This window comes from Octodon degus, unplaced genomic scaffold (assembly GCF_000260255.1).
Source record: "Octodon degus isolate 3935 unplaced genomic scaffold, OctDeg1.0 scaffold00021, whole genome shotgun sequence".
NCBI classification, from domain to species: Eukaryota; Metazoa; Chordata; class Mammalia; order Rodentia; family Octodontidae; genus Octodon; species Octodon degus.
In genome coordinates, this window is record NW_004524597.1 from 9120268 (window position 1) to 9146530 (window position 26263).

Sequence of the window (26263 nt, forward strand, 5' to 3'; positions counted from 1 at the left end):
AAGGCTTAAAACTTTAAGTTGCTGAATTGCCCAGGCTGGGCTCAAACTTGTGATCCTACTATTTCAGTCACCCAGACTACTAGATTACAGGCATGTACCACTATGACAACTAAATGACAACGTTTGAGTTGGGTGGGTATGGTGGCACATTCTGTATCCCCAGCTTTTTAGGAGGCTGAGGTGTGAAGATCACCTAAGCCCACAAGTTCAGCTCCTTCTTGGACAGCATGAAAAGACCCCATATTAAAAAAGAAATTTATTTTGCATGTATTACATTAATATAATTGGCATAAATTTAATATATCTTTATTTTATCTTAAAGGACCAGATAAGTATTTTTTGCTTTGAGGCTCAAGAGGCAAAACTAAGGCTACTGTGTAGGCATTTATAATCACTTAACAGAAACAGATACTTCTTAACTTGGGGGCTGCACACACAGGCACTGGCCCTCAGACTAGACCATCCCTTGCTGGGCCTTCAGGCCCTGAGACACTGCTTGGCCAAGTGCCATTATGCTCCCAGACTACTGGTTGGTCCCAGGCAATATGGTGAGGATTTCCATATTCCAGTTTGCAGGACAAACACAGAGGTGGGTTGGCCTCACTCCTGGTCTGCTTCCTGTACTTCCCTCCTCAAGTGTCAGGGAGCCACCAGGTGATCCCTGCTAAAATGATAAAACAGCCAAATTTGACACAGTCTGGCCTATAAGATATGGAAGGTGAGAAAAGCCTGAAGTAGGGAAGGCTGAGGAGCTGTCCAAGCTCAGGCAGATGTGATCACCACCCTGGAACATGGCAGCAGTGTTTCAGGCCAAGGAGGCTTGAGCATCCAAGACAGGTCTCATGAAAAACAGGAAGGCTGCCCCTCAGGGGCTGACACCTGGAGTGGGCATCACTGCCAAGCCCAGGTGCCTCCGTATCCACACTGAACATTCATGTCTGGCCTGACAAATGGTTCTCTCAGCAAACACCCCAATCCTTGTGCTATGAAGTCCCAGTGCAGCAGACACTAACAGAGCCATGCCCAATGTCCAAAGGTCAACCCAGTTCCCTACAAGCAACCCTACTGTGATCTACTGCACATCTATCAGATTTCTGTCAACTATAGCAGGGGATAGGCACATGGAAGAGGGGTTGGAGGCAAAGGGTCAACTGAGGTTGTGAGGTCAAGGAGACTACACTGACAGGTCAATCTGAAGGGCTACAGAGCTCACCATGACATTTAAACTTAATCTGAATCATGGTCTTGATGCCCCTTCTCTTCATTGTTACTCTGGTAATGGCAGGCAGCATGCAGCAAGGAGGAGAAGAAGACATACAGAGAGTACCTGCCCTGCAATACCCATGTAGGTCCTGTCCTAAAGGAGGCCATTTTGGTGGCCTTGGCTCCTGGAACATTCTGACTAACAGGAGGTCCTTTGTCTACCAAGGACCAGGAACCACACTGCTGACTGACAAAGGGAGGAGCAATGACTAATCAATCTTCCAATCAGTCATCTGGTAGAATGGAGCCCCAGAAACATGCTAGACCTGAGACGTAGGATTTCTCTAGTTGACAGTGCTACATATATATGGAACTTCTTGGAGAGGCTCCTATGTCTCCAAGTGTCTTCTGTAGTTGAAGTCCTCTGTGACAAAGGTGACCCTGAGACTAACCACTCTGGGTGAATTCTGAGTGCTCTAAGGAATTCTTAAACCTGAGTGGTATGCTAATCCTAAATTTGCCTCCTGTATTAGAGACCAAGGTAGTCCCTCTTGGAGATAATCCCTCTTGCTCTCATTTGGCACAAATGTTAAAGAAGGCACCAATGTACAAGGTTCAGTGTGAACAGGGCAGCTACTGGCCTCAGTCAACAGACACAGGCCCTGAGGTGACTTTCTGCTCTCAGAACTGTGGGCAGCCTGTGTGGAGGGTACTGCCAAATCACTGCTCTCCAGATCTGGCCCCATGACTTTGCATGGCTTCCAGAGATTCCAGATCCTGCCTCAGTTCCCTCCAAACTGCCTCTGCCCCACTTAGAAGCTGGCGAGGCTGCCCCACTTCAGGGCCAGATATTTTTGGAGAAAGAAACAAGGCCACACTTCCAACAGCAAAGGGACTTGGGGTCGTGCTGGCATTTCCTCACAGCACAGAATGTCTCCATTCTGCAGCTGACAAGCCACTGGAGGAAATGGGCCCTGGTGAGCTGTGTTATGAAAACTGTAAATGCAGAAATAAAAGCTTCTAAAAATAAAACAATTTATAAAAGAGTCTCGTCACTGCTCAAAGACAGAAAGTGGTGTTTCCCCTCAACTCAGCTCAGGGTCTCTCAGGGAGGTGAAGGGCAGGTGGATCCCAGCCTGGCCAGGGATCTGGCATGAGATCCCAGCTTTCCCAATTTGCTGCGGAGCACTGTGGGACATGCCCATCTTTAAACCATCCTGAGTTTCAAGGTGGCAGTGGAAGAAAGGCCAGTGAGACAGAAGGCCAGAGGCAGGGTACAAGAGGCTGAGGCCACACCATCAGTCTAACACACACACACACACACACACACACACACACACAACTTCACAGTAGTAAGATGCTGCCACAGCATGACCTGGAACAAAGAGTGACTCTGCCCATCAGTTTCCAAGCTTCTACCCCAAAGGTCACAAAAGGCTTAAAGGGATTTGGATAGGTGGCTACTGGCCAAGGATCTGTTTGCCATGGAGTCCCTGGTTAAAACCTGGCTGGGTGTGTGATAACCCACACCTGTAATCTTAGCTATTTGGGAACCTGAAGCAGGAATATGGCAATTTCAAGGACAGTCTGGGCATTTTAGTGAGACTGTCCTAAAATTAAAAAAGGAGCTGTAATACCAGACCTGCCCTGAAGGCAGCCTGAGCCAGCCAAAAAAAAAAGGAGGTGTGGCAGGGTGTGGTAGCACATGCCTACAACCTCAGCACTTGGGAGGCTGAGGCAGGAGGATCATTGCAAGTTTGAAGCCAGCCTGGGTCACACAGTGAGTTCCAAGGTAGCCTGAACTACATTCTAAGACCCTGTCTCCAAAACTAAAAACGAAAAAACAAACAAGCTGGGGTTGTAGCTCAACACTCCCTAGCATCACTCCATAGTCACACACAGAGAGAGAGAGAGAGAGAGAGAGAGAGAGAGAGAGAGAGAGAGAGAGAGCGAGAGCGCTTAGGTGGAGATGTAGCTCAATAGCAGAATATTCCAGAGCACAAGGCCCTGGGCTTAATACCTAGCTCAGAGAAGGGGAGAGGGGAGGAGAAGAGGGGAGGAGAGGAGGGGAGGGGAGGGAGGGGAGGGGAAGGGAGAGGAGGCAAGATCAAGCCTCCAAGATCCAAGTGTGGCCTCTGCTTGCTCCACTCAGCATTCACAAAACACTGTGGCCCTCACCAGTTTATTGTGGGCCCATGACTCAGGCCAAGCCAGCTGCCCAGAGCCTTGGCTAAGCCAATTCCCACTATACACTTTTGGGTGACCCACAGCTAGCTGCAGAGCTCTCTAGCCACTATACAGCTCTACCATCTGAGTATCTCTCTGGGAGCCCAAGGTCAGGGGGACCAGTGCATCTGTTCACCCAAGGGCCTTACTGGAAAAACATGTCAGTTGAAATGCCACCATACCAGATAGCTCAGTGGACTAAGTCCCCACTTAGGCAAGCGCAGGGACTGGGGTTTGATCCCAGAACCACCTGCCACACTGGACCCGCCCCTAGGTGCACTGAGCTGGCCACAAAGACATGGCGTGATGGTGCATGCCTGTAATCCCAGTGTTGGGGAGGCTAACAACAGGAGAATCACTACAGTGAGACCCTGTACCAAATATATTAAAAAAAAGAAGGAAGAAGGAAAGAAAAAGAAAGGCCACCATAACAATCTTGTGGGTAGGCCATGGGGTTAATTGGAAAGCTAACAAAGCAAGCCAAACCCTGTATTGCCACCACTCTCCTAACAGACAATGAGCTTGGTCCCCACAGCAAAAGAGCAGGACCACTGGGTACAGCAGTGCATGACTATAATCCTATCACTTAGGATGCTGAGGCAAGAAAATCACTGCAAGTTAGAATCTACCTTGGGCTATACAGTGAACTTAAGGCTTAAACTACATAGTAAACCCTTGTCTCACAAACAAATAAAAATCCAAAATAGGAGGACTATGGGACAGTCTCCTCCACATACTACAGGAATCATGGGACATGGCTAAAGTGGCTGCTGATGCTGGAAACCCACTCCAGCTTAGGGGCTGACACTGCTCCCATAACAGGGCCTGTCTACTGGGAACAGAGGGCCCCTGGGTCTCCTATGAGAGCAACGCACAATGGCAGAACCAACACAAGTCTGGGGGACTTGCAAGAACAGCTCTTCAACTGTGCTGAGGAAGCACAGACCAACATCTGGTCACAGGACCAGCTGCTTGGCCAAAAGGTCACAGTCCTGCCAGTGACCCTGAGCCCCCTCGGAGCCAAGTAGCTATAAGCCTGGCAAGAACAGCAGGACACAATGATGCAGCACTAAGAAGCATGTTCAAAGCACAACCTGTTGAAAGTGTGCCTACTGGAAGGAGGGCTGGGAGCAGTATCCTTCAGCACTCACCTTGGCCTTCTCGCTGGGCTCACTGGCCGTGCCGTATGGAGTGTTGTGCAGCTCCTTGGAGACAACGCAAAGAAACTCAGCCTGGTCTTCATTTCCATAGTTGTATGAGGAGCCAATGCTGACCAGCTAGAAAGGAGACACAGCCAGGGTCACATGCACCCCACCAAGAAGATGATTGTGGTAAAACTCAAGGTTCAGGAGTCAGTGGTGACTTTGGCTTCAGTTCTGATGAGCTGGAGGAAGCAGACCCCTGGAACCCTCAAGAATGCACCTATACTTCCTTCCTCTCAATCACAACATGCCAGGACAGGTTCTGCTCTACAGGTTGCTAAGCTGCTCTCAGAGTTCCCAGTCAGGCCCACAGGGGACACTGACTGATTACCCCAGAGACTGCAACAGACAGAAAAGGCCAGATCTTGTGATGCACATCATGAGGTATTGATTTTGGCATTCTGCCTGTCCCCACAGCTACCAGCAGGTCCTTCCTGGGAAACAGGACCTCTGTGTACTGACCCTACTTCCCAGCTCAGAGCAAGCAACCCCAAAACTATGCCCAGCATTGGCAGGAAGGCAGGTGGAAGTCAGGTAGCTCTGAAGACCAAGAGGGCCGAACAATAGCTGTGGTTTCTGGACCTCGACCTGTGTGCTGGCTGTGATCTATGGGCACACCCTTACCACTGCAACCTGCCCTATGGCCTCCAGGACAGCAGGCCAAAAGGAACAGCACAGTGACCTCAGGCTGTGCTACTGCTTTAGCCATACAGGTTAGACAAAGCTAGCCCACAGCTACCAAGTACTTTGTTTTTTAAACACAAAATTAATTAAAAGGAAACTTACCAATACAATAAGAATGTTTATGGCAGAATTTCTGAGCCAGCGAGTGATCAAAACATGCCCTAGCCTATATATCAGAAGCAAGGTCAGGACAGGAATCCTGACAGTGAGTGGTCACACCTGCAGCAGTGGGGGCCCTGGCAGGTAAGGAGACAGGAGGATGCTGGCCTTGGCCCAGGCAACAGGGTTGAGGGGCGCTAATGAAGAAACACATCTCCATTCTGCCAGACTGTTCTCACAAGGCAACCTTGTGGCCTCATTACTCGTGGAGTAACCCTGAGTTGGATCTGGTCATCTCACAAGGACCTGGCCCCCAAGCACGTTTATACCTCTGGCTCTGCTTTGGGGAAGAAATGTTTCTTAATAGACTATATGACTCAGGGGCTTGGGGTTGTTCTGTTTTGGTTTTTTTTCAGACAGGATCTTGATGTATAGTCCAGGCTGGCCTTGAACTCACTATATAGCCCAAGCTGGCCTTGAATTTAGCAATCCTCCTGCCTTAGCCTTTTGAGTACTGGTATTACAGGCATATACTACCACGCTAGGCTAGCACTTGGGGTTTTACCAGAATAAACTGGTGGCACGGAAATGTCCCCAGGGATGACTGTACAAAGGTTGGAATCAAGGGAGAAGAGGTGTGTCCTGTGGGATGGGTCTACAATTATCCAGGACAGCCAAGGACAAAGTCCTGAAGCTAGTCTTGTGAGAGGATGCTCTTTGCACTCCCTTCAAAAAGTCACAAGAGGGTCAAGGAGACAGTTCAGCAGCCCAAGTGCCTGACTGGCATGTGCACAGTCTCGAGTTTGATTCCCAGTACCACACATAAATAAATAAATAAATAAAGTCACAAGATAGATAGCAAAAGAGGACACAGTGTACCAATTTCAAACAAAGACAACCAAGGTAACAGATCCAGGACTGATGACAGCAGTTTCTCAGCATCTGGTCCTTAGGTCACATGGAAGGGACAACATAGACTCTGAGGTGAGAGGCATAACTCAGCCCACAGGTCCTCACACCCGAGCCCTCAGAACAGCAGGGATACGAGAGCCACCTGTGTGTACACGATGCCTGGCCATCGATGCTCATCAGGGCAACCTCACACCCAGAGGGCCTGAGGCAGCACATGACACCCCTGGAAGGGGGTGGGGCTCTCAACAGTCGCACCTCCATACCCAAACTCCAATCACTGCGCCGGGACAGGTGAGGGCCAGCTGAGGAAGCCAGGGCTTAAGGACACAAAGGCACTGTCTCCAGGAATGTCCTGGAGCAGCTTTCTCAATGGCCCCTGGAGTGGCAGCACCAGCCAGCAGCTTGTCACCTGCTCAAACTTCCAGCCATCAGACATGGTGGACACCATCTGTGTGAGCTCTTCCTCCTGGCACTGCAGCACGCGGTACACATGTTTCACGGGTACCTGCAAGGACAAGGGCCACACCTCACACCAAGCCAAAGGACCCAGTCATGTTCCACAGGTCTCAGTGCCCAGAACCACTCTGCACACACCCACACAGATAACTTGCACCTCAAGAGCTCCCTTTCCATGTGCCACTGTCTCATCCCCACCCTGCCAATATTTTTCTTTTCTTTTCGTCTTTCTGAGATAGGGTCTTGACAAGCAGTCCAGGATGGCCCTGAGCTCACTTTGCAGCACAGGCTAGTCTTGAACTTGTAACAATTCTCCTGCCTCAGCCTTCTAAGTGCCAGGATTACAGGCATGTACTACCATGCCTGGCTTATTTCTACTTTTATTATTTTTATTTTTTCGTTTTTATGTATTTGGTACAGGGTCTCACTACACAGCTCAGACTTGTAGTGATCCTGTTTTCAGCCTCCCCAGTGCTGGGATTACAGGTATGCGCCACCACACCCAGACTTGTTTGTGGGTTCAGCACACCCTGGGGGCGGGGCCAGCGTGCCATGAGGGACTGGGGAATCTAACCCTGGTCCCTGCACTTGCAAGGCAGGTGCTTAGTCCACTGAGCTATTTCGCTAGCCCTTTATTTCTACTTTTAAATTAGAAAAACAAAGTCACACCCCTGACAGCACCTGTAGCTGTATAAAAACACAGGAACATCAGCCTCTGTTCTACATGGGGCCATACTGGTCTCAATGCTGACCACTGGAAAGGACCTAGCAGGAAGGCTTGAATATAGGTTGCTCCTGTACCTAGATAAAGCTGTCATATGTCATGGCTCAGACACAGACCTAGCATCCCAGGACCACATCTGCCTCCTGAAGCCCCAAGGAAGTTTCTGCACTGGGTTCCAATAGCTTTGGTCCTTGGCACATAGGCAGCCAGGTGAGACCAGGGTCTGCTTTCCCAGAGCTGATACAACAGGAGGGGGTGACAACATATACAGGATAGATGAGGGTCCAGGTCATGTGGCATTCTGGAGTGACTTGTACCAGTGACACCTGGTAACAAAGTCATGTGCTGTCTTTGCTGTCCCTTTCATCTGCTAGTGAACTGCACTGGTTGACATATGTTACTGTGAGGCCTGGCCCTTTGAGAAGAGTCTGTACTGCCTCTGGGTAGGCAGACACTAGCACAGGAAGGTGCAATGCAGCCTACCTAGCTCATATAGTTGTGGGATGGAAGATTAAAGAAAAAGACCACATGTACAAATGAGGGGATCAAGGAGTGCCTCAGATCTGTTACTGCCCTGTAGACTGGAGGCTTTCCCTAAGCCTTTCCCTGTTGCTGAGCAGGCTAGGGGTAGGTCACATGTATAACTCTCTGGTGGCCCAATAACTGACAAGACAGTAAGTGGTCAGGCCATTAGTGCTCCTCTTTTCTTTTAGTGCTCTTCTACAGGACAGGGAACTTTGGCTCAGGGTTACTATCTGCACAGTGGGAAAGCCCATTATGGGGGTAGGGAGAACAGAGGGTTGAACACAAAGCACTACTGAAACCTACTTCACCTTATTCTTCAGGGTATAGAACCAGCTGGTCTCCAGCACAGACTTTGGTACAATGACAAGACCAGTTCCTGAGAGTGATTGGTGCCTCCTCCTCAGAAGGTGCTAAATGGCTTCTATCCTAGACAGCACTAGCCTCAAGGACAGTAGCAGGACCACTAACTGTGGCCATGTGTGATTGTGCTCAGCAAGGTTGGCAGAAAGCACGTGGCACCATTCCTGAGCACAATCTGACACTCAGGAAAACCCAAGTCCTCTTGGTACCTGCACAGATCCCAGTTTTTGCTCTGTCTACCTCTTAGCTCATCACTGCCCTTCCTCCAGCCACAATGGCTACAAACCATTTGCATTTGCTGCCCCTCCCTGGATGCCCTCCCATCAGAGGCCTCTAGTTCTCCCATTCCCATTACTAGGCTTCTTCTGCTTCAGTGCCCAACCCCCCTCTCCATGCAGCTACCTAATTGTTTTTTTTTTTTTTTTAATAGGAGAGGTTTAGCGTGCCTTACATTATCCGTCTTTTCCCACTGGAACATGGCTCCGTGAGATGGGCAGAGGTACATGGGTCCTGTCTGAGGTGCTACAAGAGGGGCTGGAAGGCACCAGGACAGGACAGGACATTATGGTCCACATTCAGCAGAGAGAAAGGACAGCTGTGCCAACATTGGGCTTGAAAACTTCCTACATATAAGTTACTGCCTCACCTGTGATGTTTTGCTGTCTCGTTCTCTAATTTTGTCCTTTACAAGTTTTATTAGTGAGGTGATATTGTAAAACTCTGCTTCCTCCAACACTCCTGGAACAGAGGAAAATAACAAGTTTTCACCACATAAAAGAACAAACATTTCCCACCTGTTCCCATCTCCATGACCAGCCTATCCTAATGTCCTCACAGATCTGTAGCTCATAGTGCTCAGCAGGGACAGAGGGCAAAAATGACAGACAATGATGTTTACATTCTGGATGTTATCATTCCAGGTGATATGCAGAGCAGACAAGCTATGCTGATCCCATGGACACTGGGCAGTCACTGGTGCATTTCTTCTGCAGCCTAGAGACCTACATCCTATGCCATAGGCCAGGACATCAGAACCTGATGTGTATGTGTGAGTCACTCACACCTCAGTTTTCCTACTTAAGTGAAGGCTGGCTGGTTGAGGGCTGCTCACAGCTCTCTTGCCTTTTCCAAAGCTTGCCATCAGCAACGTTCCACACTCAGAAACTCATAACCTCCCAGATACCTAAGGCAGATTTCCAGGGCCCAGCTTCAGGGATTTCCTGTGGGTCTAGAACCTCTGCTCAATTCTTCAGCCTCTCCAAAGGAAGCCATATCTAGGCCACAGCATCTCAGGTCAATGCAAAGCAACGTGGGAAAGATGGAAAGTTATGGGAAATGAGGCCTGAAGTTGTATACTCCAAACAGGGTGAGAGGAAAGGGTATCCCATGGAGTAAGCTGCCACTGGATATGCACAAGGAATACATAGCCTAAGGCAGAGTTATGTCTCCATGTTTAAGCTAAGCAACAACTCAGATGACAGGACAGTAAGCTGGGAGGTACATGAGCACAAAAGGATGACAGGGCCAGAGAAAAGAAATGAAGACAGGGAAGGAGCTGAAGGAAGAAAACCTGTGTACTCTTGTATAGACCAACTGGTCCAAGAAAGGGACTAGACTCTTCTAGGGCATTCTAGAAATAACCACTGGCTTTTCCTTCTTTAATTTTTAATTTTGAGAGAGGTTTCACTAAGAGGCTAAATTGCCCAGGCTGGGCTTGAACTTGTAATCCTGCTGCCTCAGCCTCCTAAAGTGCTGAGATTATGGGCATGCAACACTACATTGGCCTGGTCCTGTTGTTCTGGGCTAATACCAAAATACTACTATGCAATAGGCCAGCCTTGACAGGAAGCAATGCAGTGGCCAGCACAAGAGGCAGAGACACAGTTATAGTATAGAATGCCTGCTAACCCAGAGCTGTCCTGGAAGAAGGGCAAGGACCCCCAAGGCTCACCATGGGTGTATCTGTGACACATAGCCTCAGGCTGTGGGAGCCAAAGCAGCTGTGAAAAAAAGGTGGAGCCCACCCACACCTGCAGAACTAACCAAATACTTCGAAAAGGGTGTCTATAAAGTGACCCTTATTCACAGCAATCCTCACAAGCCACTGGGCCTCACCCAAAGTCCTGTAGGAATCATGACAGAGCAGCCCAAGAGCCATCAGCCTTGTCTTCAGAGGAAGCACCCAAGACTCTAGCCCAGCCGCAAGCTTGAGGCACACTGCTTAGCATATGACTCTGGCTCAAAATGTCTACATAGAAGTCAACTAGCCAGTATCTTCATAGTTCCCAGACCCAAAGCCAACTTCTCTATGAAAAAAGGACAACATACCTTCCTCTGCAAGATCTTTGTTAATAACCAGCTTTCCATGTCTCAAGTAGTTCAACACAGGTCCAAAGTAGGTAGGGTCTCTGTCGATTAAATAGGCACCTGTTTCATCCTACAAAAAAATATAACAGCGTAATTCACAGAATTACAATTCCTGCATCCAGACTAAAGCCAGGTCATTTCAACAGAACTAATCAGGGAAGGGGAGTAGTTCAGTGGTACAGTGTTTGACTAGCATGTCTTGTGTTCACTCCTCAGCACTGAAGAAAAAAAAAAAAAATTGGGGGCTAGGGTGTAGCTCAACAGTGTGGTACTTGCCTAGGACAGCAATGCCCTAGGCTGGATCCCAAGCACCTCCACCTCATACAAAACAAATAAAATCCAGAGCAGTAGTCATATTTGGGTTATCCACAGCTCTTTTAAGTCCAAAACATACTCATATGCATGGTACCTGGAGATTCAAAGCAAAGTCTAGCTAGGCATGGTGGTGCACTCCTATAATTCCATCACTTCAGAGGCTGAGACAGAAGGACTGTTGTGAGTTTGAGGCCAGCCTTGCTACACAGTGAGTTCAAGAGCAGTCTGAACTACACAGGGAGACCTTATTTCAAAACACAGAAGCAAACAAACAAACTTCACTGATTTTTTTTCTTTGAGTCTAATACAAGCTTCAGCTATTTCTATGGAAGGCCCTGAGTTTGCATTTAAGGTGAGATTTCAAGTAGCAATGACCTAAAGCACTAGCCTCCCTCCACTGAAGCTCTCCCATGACAGGCCAACTGTGGGCTGAACTTCTAAGAAACACATAGGCTTCTTCCCTCCCACCTTTCTCCTTCTCAGGCTGGGTTATGGAGCAGCAGTGCCAGCACCAAGCCAGCACCTTTCGGCAACTGAGCCTGAGTCTACCACCATGAGAAGAGCCTCATTTTCTGCTGATGGCAGACTCAGGGCTTTCCCAGTGACTATGACCACTGAAGGAGCCCTCACCTGTGGCTCATGGTCTGTAGATGGATGATGCAGTTGCTCAAAAGGTACTCCTCCTGCACCTGGCCAGCCTACTCATCCACTGAGGTCATGGCTGGCCAGCTGAGGTCACCCAGAGGGCTGGTGGCCTTACCTGCCAGGAGGTATACGTGCCCTTCCAAGGCCCAGCCAGGACAAGCACAACCCCATGTAGATACATCATACCACATGACCCTGCTGGAAACAGACATTCGAGATGAAGGAACCACAGACCTGGCTGAGGCCATAGGGCACTGGAACCACCAAAGGTGAGCAATATACAAATGCTACAAGGACTACTGAGGGTTGGGGCAGTGAGTTTCTGTCATTCCCCGCCAAAGACTAGGCCCATAACCAGCTGCATGTAATTTGGGGGCTGCTGAGTCCAACAAAACTTGGGTACTACAGGGACTCAATATGTGATCCAGTAGCATGGCAATAAAGGGCAGGGCCTTCCCTGGTTGGTGCCTGGTACCTGTCCCAATAGATGCCCTGGGCAGACAGTTAAGACTGAGGTCTCCACTGAGGTGAGGGCACCACCCCAGCTTTCTCAGCACCAAGACCTATAGGTATGTGTGGGGAAGATGACTGCACAGATCAAGAGAGGTGGCTCAGATCCTGAGGCTGCTGTGGAGCTCTTCACAGGCAAAGGGCACAGAATGTTGTGCTCATCTCCCTGCTCCCAACCTCACAAAGGAGCAGCTTGCTAGCTCAGTCCTGAGGACAGCGCTGGCTCTTTCTGCAGCAAGATTCCTGACTCTTATGGATGCACCACAGCCTAAAGGTGGGGAGGTATCTTGGGCACAAAACAACACATGTATTAGGGTTCTTCTTCACGGACACCATCTTCTATCTAGGAGGTAAAACCTACTGGTTTCAAGGGTTCCTTCCCAATATCTAAATAAAAAACTATGAAAACCTGCTTTTTCTTAAAGAGATAAATCTAAATTCCGTGCCTCATATGTGAGGCACAGAGCCCTTGTGCCCCAGAACCTCTATATTCCTTTCTCTCAAGGTGGGTCCTGCTCCACCCATGACAATGTCCCAACCTCACAAAGACCTCTGACTTCATCCCTTCTAAGGACATGCTGCAATGGCAAGCAGAGACACTGAAATGACACCTAAGATTTGGAGGCAGATTTATTTACATCGATGGGTGTTGATCAGGATCACTCCCAAAATATCAGGCCCTGATCTCTGGTGGTGGTCTAGGGCTTATATGGGATAAGCAAGCAGAAAGTAGAGGCAGAATGGACTTCCAATTAGGGATTGGTTCATACAATGTGCATCATAGTGACCAGCCATTTCTTTTTCTTTATGTATTTAGTACAGGGTCTACAGGGTCTCACTACACAGATAGGACTTCTATTGATCCTTCCTATGTTTTTCGGCCTCCCCAGCACTGGGATTACAGGCATGCACCACCATGTCCAGTCTCAATCACCATCTCAGCAGGCCCCAGGGGCAGGACCAGCATGGCAGGTCAGGGATCGAACCCCCAGCCCCTGCATCTGCCTAAGCAGGCACTTTAATCCGCTGAGCTATCTGGCCAGCCCTTTAGCCATTTCTAAGAAATCAATAACAACTGGAACAGGAACCACTACCTGGGCAACTAAGAAATGGAATTATACTAGAGGTGGAGGTGGGGCATTTTCTACTACAATGCCAGCCTCCATGGCCTAGACTTCTCCACCTTGCAGCTCTGGCCTTTATCCCTGTAAGCCTAGCCCTCTTAGCTCTTCTTTTCACCTGCTGGACCTCAGTTTTCTAAGCAGGAGCAAAGGACCAGAAGGGCCAACTTCCAAAAAGGGGGGACACTTTTGCACTACCCCACTCCTTGTGAAGAATGGGGCCACCACCTTCCACAAAATGGCTTAAGACTAAAAAGGACCAGTGTCATCATAGTTTGGACTGAGGACTTCTGTGGATTCTGAGGACTTCCCCCTCCTACAGAAGAGCCAACTACGTGACTTGTGTACACTGTCAGGTTTAAGAATCATTCATGGCTTGCGCTGCCTCAATAGATCATTGGTAGAAGGCAAAGATGGAAAGGGCAGAAAGAGGGCTCACCCTTGTCAGGCTGTCCAGAGCATCAGAGCCAAGCCTTAGGAGGTTAGACTATGGGCCTAAGACCAGGCCATCCCAAACTCCAGTTTCTGACTTCTCAGTTATCCCATAAGCAGAACAGAAAGAATCTCATAGGCAGCTATAATCACCAGGGGACTATAGGGGTTTAAGGCCCATGTGTCACATTTGCTAATGGTGTTAGGCACTGCAGCAGTGCATGGTTAGTGAGCAAGGACCACTTAATCAAGACAATGTAGGCATCTTGTTAGGTACTGAGATCCCACAGAGGAGGAGGAAGTTTACTGAGTGCCACTAATACGCTGGGTACATAAGACATAATGGCAACTTAGGCCTCCCAAGCTGGAAAGGAAAAAGGAATGGAAGAGAAGAGACAAGCAAGTTAACAGCAACAAAGAAATAACAGCAGATGACAAGTTGGCAGGCCAGAAAGGGGCAATGCACAGGCCAGAGGGCAACCAGCTGCCTGAATAACCATGGACACTGGGCAAGCCAGCACTAGCACTAGCACTAGGCTTTTAAACCTTGGAAAAAGGGGAGAGCTTGAGCTGTGTTCAGAGTATTAGCAGGATCAGATCCGTTCCCAAGCCTCAATGGGGCTTGCTTTTTCACTGAATGTACTCTTTAAATGTAACTTGTTGGTGGATCCTATGAATAATTCCTACCCTAGGTCTAGCCTCCTAGCCCAGAGCACCTTGGCCAGGGAAGGGGCAACACAAATCAATACATAGGATGTAGGGCTGAACCAGGTAAACTCACCAGTGGGGTGATAATATCTTCTTAGGGTGCCTGAGATCAGACTCTGGCTGGAGTATGAACTATCTGTCCCTAGGGCTGCAGCAATCCACTTTGGGAATGGAGACTTTGAACATCCTGGGCTGTACACACTAGAAGTGGCAGATGAGGCCTCTGTGCCTAATACCTGGCCACTCAGGAAGAACAAGTAGGTACTGTGTGGGGATCTCCACCTGTATCCAGGTTAAGAGCCAACTTTATTTATTTATGATAGGGGGGATTGAACTCAGGACTTTGTGCCTGCCCGGTAGGCACTTAAGCCACTGAGCTATCTAACTGTCCCTATGAGCCAACTTTAAAGGACCAGTCTCCTGGAGGTTTCCAGAAAAAAACAGACTTAAGGAGTCTAAGACATGTATAGCAACCTTGCTGGAGCCAAGACTGGAGAGCAAGATTGCCCCAGACCCATCTCCCAGCACAACCCTATGCACCATGTGGGCCTGTACCAGGACCTTGGGCTGCTGAGGTGCAGCCTACAGAAATGCTACAACATGTTATGGAAACAGCAGGAAAGTGTTGCTTCAGAAGGAAGGCACCATGGAAACAGAAGGAATCAGGCTTAGCAAGGAGGCCTTAGGCAAATTAACGCAGACCACTATTAGCACAGGACCTGTATGCAGGGCTGCAGGGCTGCAGAGCTCAGTGGGAACAGCACATGCAGGGGAGTAATGCTTGCTGGCTCAGGGATAAATCACCTGAAGTACATGGAGCAACTTCAAAAGGGAATTCTAGAACCTGGCTAACCTCTTGGCATACCCACTGCCTGGACAGCCTCTACAAAATGGACATTGGATGAGGGTACCTGTCACCAGCTACCCCTCCCACATTACATAAGGCTGAGACTGAAGACCCTTAGGTCTGTCCAGGAGAGCTCCAAATTCTGTCATGCCTGGCCTTTTGGCTACGGCCATCTCCCATGGTTCTGTTCCAGACTGAGGCCAACAAGCTTTCATCTAGGCCTGCTCCAGGCTGCCTGTACTCAATCCCAGCAGTGTGAAGGCTCACAGAAGCTAAAGAGCAAATTGGTATATGCAACTATAGCCCCTTGTGGGAAATTAGAAAAACATTTTCTACAGGTACATCACATCAGGACTCTCTGGCTTATTTCTTCTGGTGGCTCCTTTCAACTAGGTGGGCTTCCTTAGGAAAACATGCTGGCCACCTAGGCAAAAGTTAAGGCCAGAACTATAAAGTCTACACAAGCAGAATCTCAACTTCTACAGGGAGGCCTGGAGCTTAAACAAAGGACACTATCCCACCAGCCACCCCTAGATCCCACTTCAATGCATGCTGGACAGAAAGAGTGCTGCTTTAGGCTCTGTCAGGGAAACACTCTACACTACAGAGCATGCCGAGTGGCCCAAATGTGGCAACTAACAGGACTGAGGCCCTTGTACCTGCATTCTGATGTTGGCAACGCAGTTCATGGTCTCCATCCTAACACAGAAATAAAGAGAAAAAAAAGCAGAGAAAAACAGAAAATATAAAACACCCCAAATTCAAAACCTGAGTCTTCAGCTCACTGATGCAAAAGCAGAGGATCATTTCAGGATCCTGCTCCAAGAATCAGGACATGTGGAAAGAACAATCATGGTGCACACACATACAGTCACAGTTGTAAAACCAAACAGACTCTGAAAAGCAGCTAAGAAACAGGCCAAGACATGGCACTGGGCTAGATGGTCAGACACGTGGGGTCTTTCTTTCTCCTTCCTCTTTTCAGTCCTTTCCACAATTTATATAACAAGTATGTGCTATATTTGTACAGTGGGAAGGGTTTTTTTTTTTGCAGAAGAGCCAGAATTAAGCTGCTTCTCAACAAATCATTTTCCTCTACTGACCTTCCTTCTCTACTTTTCACTGAATTAGTGTTGACCTACTTGTGGCAGTGCTGGCTCGAAAAATACCCATCTCCCTTCAAAGGCATAAAAAAAGAATCACTGGACTTGGTTTTGAACATTCAGTGAGAGCCAACACACACACACACACACACACACACACACACGTACGTACGTGCATGCGCCATCAGTCCACACCATTGGCTGGGGCACTGTTGATGCCTAAGTTGGCACTAAGTGAGGTAAACAGAGGTTGAGCCCCAATCCAAGGGGAAGCAACCCTGAGCCCAAGCTGATAGCTTTTGGGCTGGGCAGGGAGGCTTCTAGCCTCAGAGATGGCATCTTGGCCATGCTAAGGCAAGCATCCACAAACATGTTCCCAAGAGGACAAGTGGGCAAAGATCAGGCCAGGCTTATGTCACACATGCTCCCAGGAGACCCCTAACCAGTGGCCCTAAATCAGGGTAGTAAAAACATGACTTCTACAAACAAACCTGAAAGGGTGCCCTTATGAGCCTCCTAAGCCTGTGCTTCTTTCTGGTCAGAAAGCAGCACACACTGAAGAGAGCAATCCTCCAAGCACTGTGTCACTCGTATTCCTCCAGGGCACACCTTTTAGCTTCAATTTTGAAAAAGGCAAAAGGCAAGAGGGTGGAGAACACCTGGATCTAAGGTATGACTCTAAAGTGAGTAGTGTGCTGATCTGTGTTTCCTTGTCCCTAGCTCCTCCCACTCAGCCCCAGGGTTCAGAAGCACCCACCACCACCACCACCACCACACTGCTACCACGACCACTGCAACCACCAGCAGCAACCCCTAGCAAGGGACAAAGTAAGGCCACTGAAGAAGAGATAAAATGAAGAGGGCAAAGTATTGTGAAACAAAGCTGTGGGGTGAATACTATCCAATTTCCTCTCTGGAATCTAAATTAATGGAATTTTCTGCATATCAACATCCACAACCAACCAAATGAGAAAACCATTTCAAGTGACTACTTCAAATTTATACACAAAACTTTTACTTCTACTTCTACTTTATACAGATTTACTATATTATGGACCCAGAAAAGATGTTAGACATCACCAATTACAAATGAGGAACCTGAGAAGCTTGCAAGAGGTAACTGATTAGCAAAGTGGGGCATGGACCCAAGGCCTTTGATGCCAGGGCTACTGCTTCCGATGTACCTTGGCCTCACCCAACACACACTGGGGCCCAGCAGAGCCGATGTGCTCACTTTGCTTCTCTTCAGGGAGATCCTTCATGTTCTATATGCACTTGGAGGTGAGACACATCTTAGGGCATGCAGAATGAAGAGGAAACAACTACTAGTGAGATTCAAGGTGGAGAGTGGGAGCTGGCTGTCAGGGTTCTGGGTAACTGACTGTCAACATGGCATTACTCTCATAAGGGGCAGGCCACCTCCCTGGAAAGGAGTCCTTGGACTTCAGGACCTGGCTGCCTCTACCCCTGCCCCTCTTGATGGTAGCTGGAAATAATTTAAGATCTCAAATGAAGCTCTCAAGAAGAAGAAATGGGTGGGGTTGTGAACAGGGCCATACCAGTGAGGATCTTGGGGCTTCTTGGGGGAACAAACATGCTCTGAATTGTGTATATAAGCCTGAGACCTGTTGCATATTGCCCCATTGATTTTGCAGGACAAGAGTCCTCCCAGGATAGAGGTTTCAATGGTACCACAAAGACAGGGAGTGGACCAGCCTGATACTGTATGAGTTATGGCCAGGAGCCATATGCTACCTATCTAGACCACCTGGGAGGGTCTTACTATTCTGAACAGCCATGTCAATAGGCAAGGGATTGCTCATCTGCCAGTTTTTTAGTAGTTTCATCTCTAGGGACATTCTAGCTACGGCAAATACAAAAATGAATCCCAGCAGATACCACCTCCTTCCTGACGTTATGATTATGTACAATATGTTCAATAGGCAACTGCCATCATTAGACAGGAGATGGAAACAGGCAGGAACCATAATCACAGTTAAGGAGTTAGGTGGGCTCTGAGCTACAAATCTTCTCCCCCAACTCCACTTACAATGGCCCTGAGAGTGAGACCTCCCCACCCTCCAGTTTCCAAGCTATGAGCTCCAACCCTGCCCAAATTTGTAGGAAGGTCAGCATCCAAGGAGACTGCAACTGGGACAACCCAAACAAAGGCATACACCTAGCCTGTGACACGCCCACCCCTCTCTTCCCAGCTGTCCCCATGCTACTACTTGGCAGCTTCCATGTAGCTCTGCTCTCTCCATATATAGCCACGCATGAGGACTGAGTGCTGAGTCCTCTTCTTTCTCACTGGGACCAAAAGGCAGGACCTTGGTTCTTCCTTCACCTCACTGATGGCCCAGTGTCCTGCGGTACCTACTTTCTTTATCTACTTGGAAAAACCTACACCAGCTTACAGAGAGTGATGAGCTGGTCACCCAAACCTGACTTGCAAAATGGGCCCAAAGAGTATGGAAGCCCAAACCTGCAAGTATATGGATAGAGATGTTAGGATCACATCCCACACCTGGATGCCTTTGGTGATGCCACAAGGCCATGCCAAACACACTTATACTGAAGCACTGGAGCTGTATTTCCCCAGTTCAAAGACATCAAGTGTCTGTAAGAAAACTTGGTGGCTGCCCAGGCAGCACTGCTCCTTTCCTGTGACATAGGCTCCAGTATCCAGAGCTGGGGATCTGTCCTCCAGGGGCCTGCCTGTCCTCCTGAAATCACACAGGAGCTCTGGCACAAGCAAAGTAGGCCTCATTCACACATACATGAGCCTTGGAAGCAAGAGTCCAGCTCAAAAGGAGCTGCCCAGACTTACACTGACAAATATACAGTAATACGTATCTATAAGAGATAAACATTAGCAAGAATGCTGAGGGTGTAACAGCAAGCCTATGATCCCAGCACCCTGGGAGGATGAAGCAAGAGAATTCCAAGTTTGAGCCTACCCTGTATAACTCAGCAACTTAGTGAGACCCTGTCCCAAAATAAGAAACTAAAGAAGGGCTGGGAATGTAGGTCAGTATGAATGCCTTGGGTTCAATCACCAGTACCACAAGAGCAAAAAAAGCCATTAGCAAAAATAAAGTGGAGTGGGGGATGGGGGCACATCCTTGGCGTCTATCTTTAAAACTAAGAGTAGTCTCTACTCACTGCAGTGCCCCAGAGCAAGGCTGAGCAGCCCCCATACTTCTTCCTGAATTTTACAGCTACTTCTTGCATGCTGTAGCCTTCATTTCACACAGGATGAAAGTAAGACATAGGTACATTAACAGAGTCAAACCAGGCTTTATTAAGTTCCAAGTATAATTCTTCACTAGGGAAAACACCCATCATGGAAACCCTACCCGGAAGTTTGAGTACTTTGCAGTGTTAGGAGAGCTAAGGTTTAGTAAGAGCCAGTGTGCACATGGATAGAAGTAGCTGCTGGCATCTTGGCTATTGTGGACCTCCCAGCTGCCAAGTTTCAAAAGCCATAGGACCTTAAAATGAGAAGCCTTGTAAAGAGATGACCACACATTCAGCAAGAACAAGCACTCAGGACAGAGGAAACCATAGCAGCAGGACTTATAGTTAGAGAACATTCTCACTTTACAAAATGAAACATGGCCTCACGACTAACACAATTCTGTCCAGTGCATGGGATTTTAGTGATTCTACCAGTTAGTAATCCCCACTTCTCTTGCCAAGCAGCTGATTCAAAGATGGTACTTCTGTTTACATGCCATCCCCTAGCCCTGTCTGTAAAATTCCTATCTTTCCAACCCTAAAATTCACCAGCACCAAGTACATTTAGAGTAGGTACAGAAAAGGACTGCAGGGGTATGGTCAAAGGAACTGCTGGGCCTCCAAAGACCTACCCAATGCCACCATATCTACACCTGAGAAACAAGGACAACATCCTAGTTCTAAAGGCAGAAGTACATGAGCAGCCAGCAGTTTTTTTCCAGGCCTACCTTGTATAACTGTAGAAGAGGGCTGTAAATGGGCCCTCTTCAACTATACAAGCTTCTAATCACATAGTGCCTGCTTCTTTCACCTCTTAAAGCATCTCTACACTAAAGCAGGAGCTGGGTTCTGGTACAAACAACAAACTTTTCAATCATGCCTGTAAAATACAATACAGAATGAAATACAAAGAGCTGTAACCAAAACAAATCAAGTATCAAGGCTTTATAAAGCACTTCCCAGGGGCAACTCAGGAAGGAGCATTATGCCTGGCTTGACCCTAAGGAAAGTATGAGAAAAATGATGCAGGACAACAGATGAACAGATGCTGAAATGCACAACACAGACACAGTCCCACTGGAGGAAGTCCCAAGAGGAAGTGAAAATTCACTCAGGCTATCTACAAAGAGAACTTCAAGGTAATAGTGAGCCTTGAATTGACTCCTAAGACAACAGGACAAGGGTCCGGGGGGCACAGGGCATGGTGGGTACCAAGCTGGGTTCTGAGGATGTGCTTGGGCAGGGGGTTGTCACAGACCACAGGTTTAAATCAGTCAAGCAATCCCTGGATGTGCTTGTATCTGCCCCCGACCCACCTGTCCGTCAACATCTTCAGAAAACACCCCAGAAATCTCTGCTGTAACTGGTTGACCTGGGGAGGAGGGAGTCAGGAAGCACCTGGTATGCATTTAGCACTCTCCCCTGCCCCAAAGTGAGCAGCAGTATTTGAAAATCCTTTTTTTTTTTTTTTTTTTTTCAGTACTGGGGATTGAACTCAGGACCCTGCACTTGCCAGGCAGGTGCTTATTCTACTGAGCTATCTCCCCTGAACTCAACAATCACTAGTCAAGTGCCAGGCAAGGAAATTTGTAGCAGGTCACTTAAACTTTAGAAATATCTACCAGATATCCTTTTATTAATCTTAACTATGAAGTCAGGGTTTAAAGATCTCTACAGGTGAATCAACATCCTGTTTATTTCCCATCATGTAATTAATGGCCTCCCACTGTGAACACCTCTTCCCTTCCACCCTCCTCAAATTCCTCACTCAGGATTTAATTATTGGGGAGGAATCTCCTGGAACATTCTTTCATCAGAAGTGTGAGGAAGTGAGAAGACAGAATTTTATACATATTTTCATTTTAAGTTGGAATACTCTAGTAACATGACCAATATTAATTAGCATTACTCTTTCTAGCAATTTACCTGTGACTGGAACTGACCTTATTTACTATCAACTATTTTGTGAGAGAAGAAACTAAATGCTGTATTACTTTCATGTTATAAATTCGGGTTTTACAATTTGAAAATCAAATGTAATTCAATAAATGGCGATTTAAATAAATATATATACATATATATTGATAGATTCCCTCCACATCTAAGGATCTCTATTACATGAAGGTATAATTTTAAAGTGGTCTTAAGAGACAGTAAAATAAAAAGGATGACATCTACTTTACTGTGCAATGGGCTCTGAATCCACTGTGCCAGTGTTGAGTATCAACGGCCCTTTCTTTGAAGACCCCAATAAACAAGAAATTTAAAATCTGATGTAATATACAAAATAGGGGCATCTGAGTAAAAAGGACAAGTGCATGATCAGTAAGATCCACTGTTTAAAAAGAAAAGTCAACAGTAAAACATACATCCACACTATAAAAGGAAAACCAATAGCTGGCAAAAAAAAATCTATTTCTATTCTACAGATGACTGTCATTTTCTAGGAGGTCAATTTTCTAACAAGAGACTTGGGTCAAATGAGCAACGGGTGAACAGCTGGGAGTAGGGCAGGGTGAGGAGATGGACCTGCACTAACAACTCAAACTTTGCTTTTATCCACGTCGAATGATTTTGTGGAAGAATCCTCATTTCCTGCTCATAGGGTCAAGTCACACACCAAGAACTTTTGTCTGTGTCAGTCTTCTGGAAGTGAAAAGCATTCCTAATCTTTCTGGAGAGTTTCCTGAACATCAAGCATCAGGTTGGCAAGGCACAAATTCAAGTGCAACTACACAGGCACAGCTGAAACCCTCCAAAGTTAGAATAAGGCTTGTGAACTGCCTGAGAGGTGGAAAGGGGGGGCAGGTAAAAACTCTTCCTACAGACATTTTTTTCTGAGTTTCAATCCTGGACGGTCCCAAGATACTTTTCCTTAGCCATGCACCTCTTGTAAAAGTAATAATGAAAATAATTCGTTGCCACCTGCACAACAGTATGGCCATTTAATTTGATAAAATACAACAAACAGGAAAATTAAAGGTTAGTGGGAAAGTACGATAGGTAGAAAGCAGATTTTTAAAAAATCCCTGTCTGCCTCCCCCACCCCTAAACCATTCCCTAATTTGAGCAACAACCTTTTTGTTACAAAATCTTACTATGGGACTGCACCTAAGAGCTGCGGAGCCGGTGCATGTTGTAGATTAGAAGAAAGGGATGAAGCGTCAACTCTGTAAATGCCACCGTGTCAACCCCAATGCCTTCTTAACTGAAACGTCTGGAATGTGGAAAGAGATGTTTGGGTTCTCTGTTTCAGAGCCAGTAAGTACGCTCGCTCGATCGTTCGATGGTACAAGCAATGTTCACACTAAACGTAAGAACCCAAGGAGAAAAAGTACTAACGTCCTGGGCATAGGGAACCTCCTTCTCCACCAAACCGGGCGGAGAAGGCTTGGGAGACAAGCGCCCCCGGGAAAGCGACAGGGTCTCCCCGAGGCAGGTGGGTGCTGGGGCGCCAACTCCTCCTCGGGCCCAGGGCGCAGGCCGTGGAGCACCGGGTTTGGAGCCCGCAGCTGGCCATAGCCAAAAAGACCTGAGTCCCTCGGGGGCCCGCACGGCCCTCACCTTGTCCGAGTCGAGGTCGGGGTCGGCCTGGCACAAGCGGTACAGGAAGGACTTCGGGTCCCGGCACAGCGTCTGCCGGGTGGTGAGGAAGTAGGTGCCGCCGACATTAAGCCGGACCCACTTGGACACACCACCGGGGCGCTGGGCCAGGGGGCTGAGCCCCGAGCTGCAGCGGCGGCACAGGCCGCCCCCCAGCCCCGCCCCGAGACCACCCGGGGTTGGCGGCAGCAGCTCGTAATGGTTATCCGCCATGATGCCGGCAAGCCCCGCCACAGCGATCTTCTACTGGAAGCGTCCGGTCTTTAATAGTGTCCTCCGTGCTGTCCCGCCCACAGGTCCGCCCCAGTAAAGTGCCCGCCCCGGCGTCACGCGGGGGGTCGGAAGTTCCGGTCCGGAAAGGCGGCCGGCTGTGCCCCCTTCCGGCCGGAGGGAGCCTCGGTTTCGCCCTCACCCAAAAAGGAGCCAGGGTCGCAAACACGTAACACACTACATGCTTTTATTACAAGATTACCGAGCATACGAGTGAAATTCATCATTCGGTAACTACATCTAAAGCACAGATATTTGAAAAAGAGAATAAACAGATTCATTAAATTATGATTAAACCATGACCAAATAGAAAATTTATATAATAAAGCCAGAAAAAAAGTTGTAAAATATAGTTTACAATAATTATTCACATTCAAGGCTGTACATCAATACATACAACAGCGTGGCCCCGAACATGAATTCAATCCAAATAATTCATATATTAGAATTTAAATAACACAGACTGAACTAGAGGCCAACAATAGCCAGCAAATAACCTTATATAAGAATAAAAATACAAAAGTGTATATCCTAGTATCATTGCATTATTTTGTTTTCATAATTTTTTTAAATTTTGCTTTGCCTGTACAGCTACAGACCAAGTAGAGAATATTACACTTGTTCTGACTGCCACCAACCTGAAGAACAGCAACACACTATTGATTCGTCCTATTTTATGTGGTTACAGAACAGCTGCAGCATTTCTAAATACTGTAATATTTAATTTGTTACCATCCAAACTATGGTCAAAATAGGGGCTTTCACCTACACAATAACCTACTGGTAGTCATTCATCCAGACAGATTAGAGTGGGCTACAGGGATTAAAAGGTTTGCCTTTTGTAAAAAGTTTTCTATACAGTGTTTGGTGTTTCTTCACATTGAAAAAATGACTTACAGGAAAAATTCAGGTGTTCTCATGGCTCATTCGTCTGCCCACCATGACCACTCAGCTTCCTCCCTAGACTAGTTTTTCACAGACAGACTGATTTACAACCAGACAGTCTTAGGCCAGTAGCCAGCATCTCTCAAGAGGCTCTGGAAGTGACTCCAGCCCCGATTCAAGGGCACCTGCCATACGTTCTGCCTAAGAATCAGCCAAGCTTACTTGAGTCACTATCAGTTCATGTTAGGTTTGCAATGAAACGAAATGGAAGGATGTAAAGTGACATCTTCTAGAACATAGTACCTTTACCATACTCTGATGAGGGCTGCAGCCACTCAAGATTCAGGAACGATCACTTTGGGTCTGTGAACCACCCATGGGTCCAGAGGAGGGGCACCAAAGGAGGACTGGCAGCCCAATTCTACACGATTCAGCCATAAGCTATGGCAGGCTCAAGGAGCACTGAGCATGGCATCCATAAAGTCCCTCATGCAGATTTCCAGACCAACATGGAGATACAGAATTAATGAAATTCAGATGATTGGGCCTAAAGACTACTAGCTACCCTGAAGCACTGTTAGAAAGGGGGAAGAAAGCCTTATATCCATGCCAGCTGGGTCACCTATACTCTTTATAAGAGGCCTGATCACTTTGCTGTCCCAAACCACAAAGACTCTGATAGTGGAAAGGGACATAGACTTTTGTAAAACCAATCATCTACATGGTTTCTTTTTCAATGAGAGCCTTTGCTCTGCTACCAATCCCAAATGGCCCAATGTACTTTCTTAATCTATAAACTTAATTACAAATCACCCACTAAGCATGTAGCAAGGTCAGTTCAACATTTATCTCTGCTGACTGTGCAGAAGCATTCAGTACCACTGTGGACACAAAGTACAAGTTTCTGAAAACCAAGCACTTGGGAGCCCTAGCAGCAGGGATGGAAGAGAACTAACATGCACTCATGATAAGATTCTTGCAGTGGAAATAAGGAAACTGGCTCCTGTAAAGATCTGTCAAAAATGGATATGCAGTAATGACACCATTGTGGCATTTTTAAAACAAAGGACTAGTCATATCTAACCATTCTCTGCAACACACTGCTTAGCAGAAACTGATTTGTTCCACATCTGTAGGACACCAAGAAGTAGGTTCTATTACTCAAACTTGGAGCATGTAATAAGCATCAGACTGAGAGAGAAGAGTGTAAAATGAAAGTCTTTCACCCAAAAATGGCACTTTCACGCATTTAAGGGGGAATAAGGAAATTCATCACAGCACTATTCATATAGTGAAAAATCAGAAATCATCTCAATGTTTCACTACAGGAAACAGTCAGATAAATTATGATAAAATTTACAAGCATCAGACTCTACAATCATTAAAAACATGCTTCTGAAGAACTGCTTGTGACATGGGAAAATACTTAGGATGAACTAGCAAATGAAAAAGCTCAATACAAAATAGTATATATGTTCCCAGTTTAGTTACAAAAGCAAACAAATGCTAGGGTTGAGGGGTGTGATAGGATCTTGACTAAAATGCCCATAGTGCTCTCTGGGTGATAAGACTACAGGTGATTTTTTTTTCAGAAAAACCGATATTACTTTCAAGAAGGTACAAAAATCACTGGAGACCTCTTACCTGGCATTGTGAGGGTCTATGTCATAGGGCTATGCACACACTCCCGTTAGGCATGAATCACAACTACCATAGGGTGACCCAAGAGAGCCAGAGTAAATGAAATTCCTGTCACTTTTGGCCTGACATGAGCCATCTTTCCCAGTCAAATTTTTTACAGTTTAGGAATCAGTAAGCCACTCTCT

At 47.3% G+C, this 26263-nt stretch overlaps 1 protein-coding gene across 2 annotated transcripts in view; it reads right to left on the reverse strand.

The window, feature by feature from the left end:
- The window catches only part of Kctd5 (potassium channel tetramerization domain containing 5), a 28871-nt gene extending 5312 nt beyond the window's left edge, over positions 1-23559 (reverse strand). For both annotated transcript variants that reach the window (XR_002820420.1, XM_004627847.2), the window contains exons 1-5: positions 23244-23559; positions 10720-10828; positions 9038-9129; positions 6736-6831; positions 4581-4706 (exon numbers count right to left, since the gene is read on the reverse strand). Coding sequence is in view for 1 of the 2 variants with exons in the window: in XM_004627847.2 (XP_004627904.1) it covers positions 4581-4706; positions 6736-6831; positions 9038-9129; positions 10720-10828; positions 23244-23495 (675 nt within the window). In the remaining variant the exon portion in view is untranslated. The remainder of the gene's footprint in view (positions 1-4580; positions 4707-6735; positions 6832-9037; positions 9130-10719; positions 10829-23243) is intronic.
- Positions 23560-26263: the final 2704 nt, after the last annotated feature.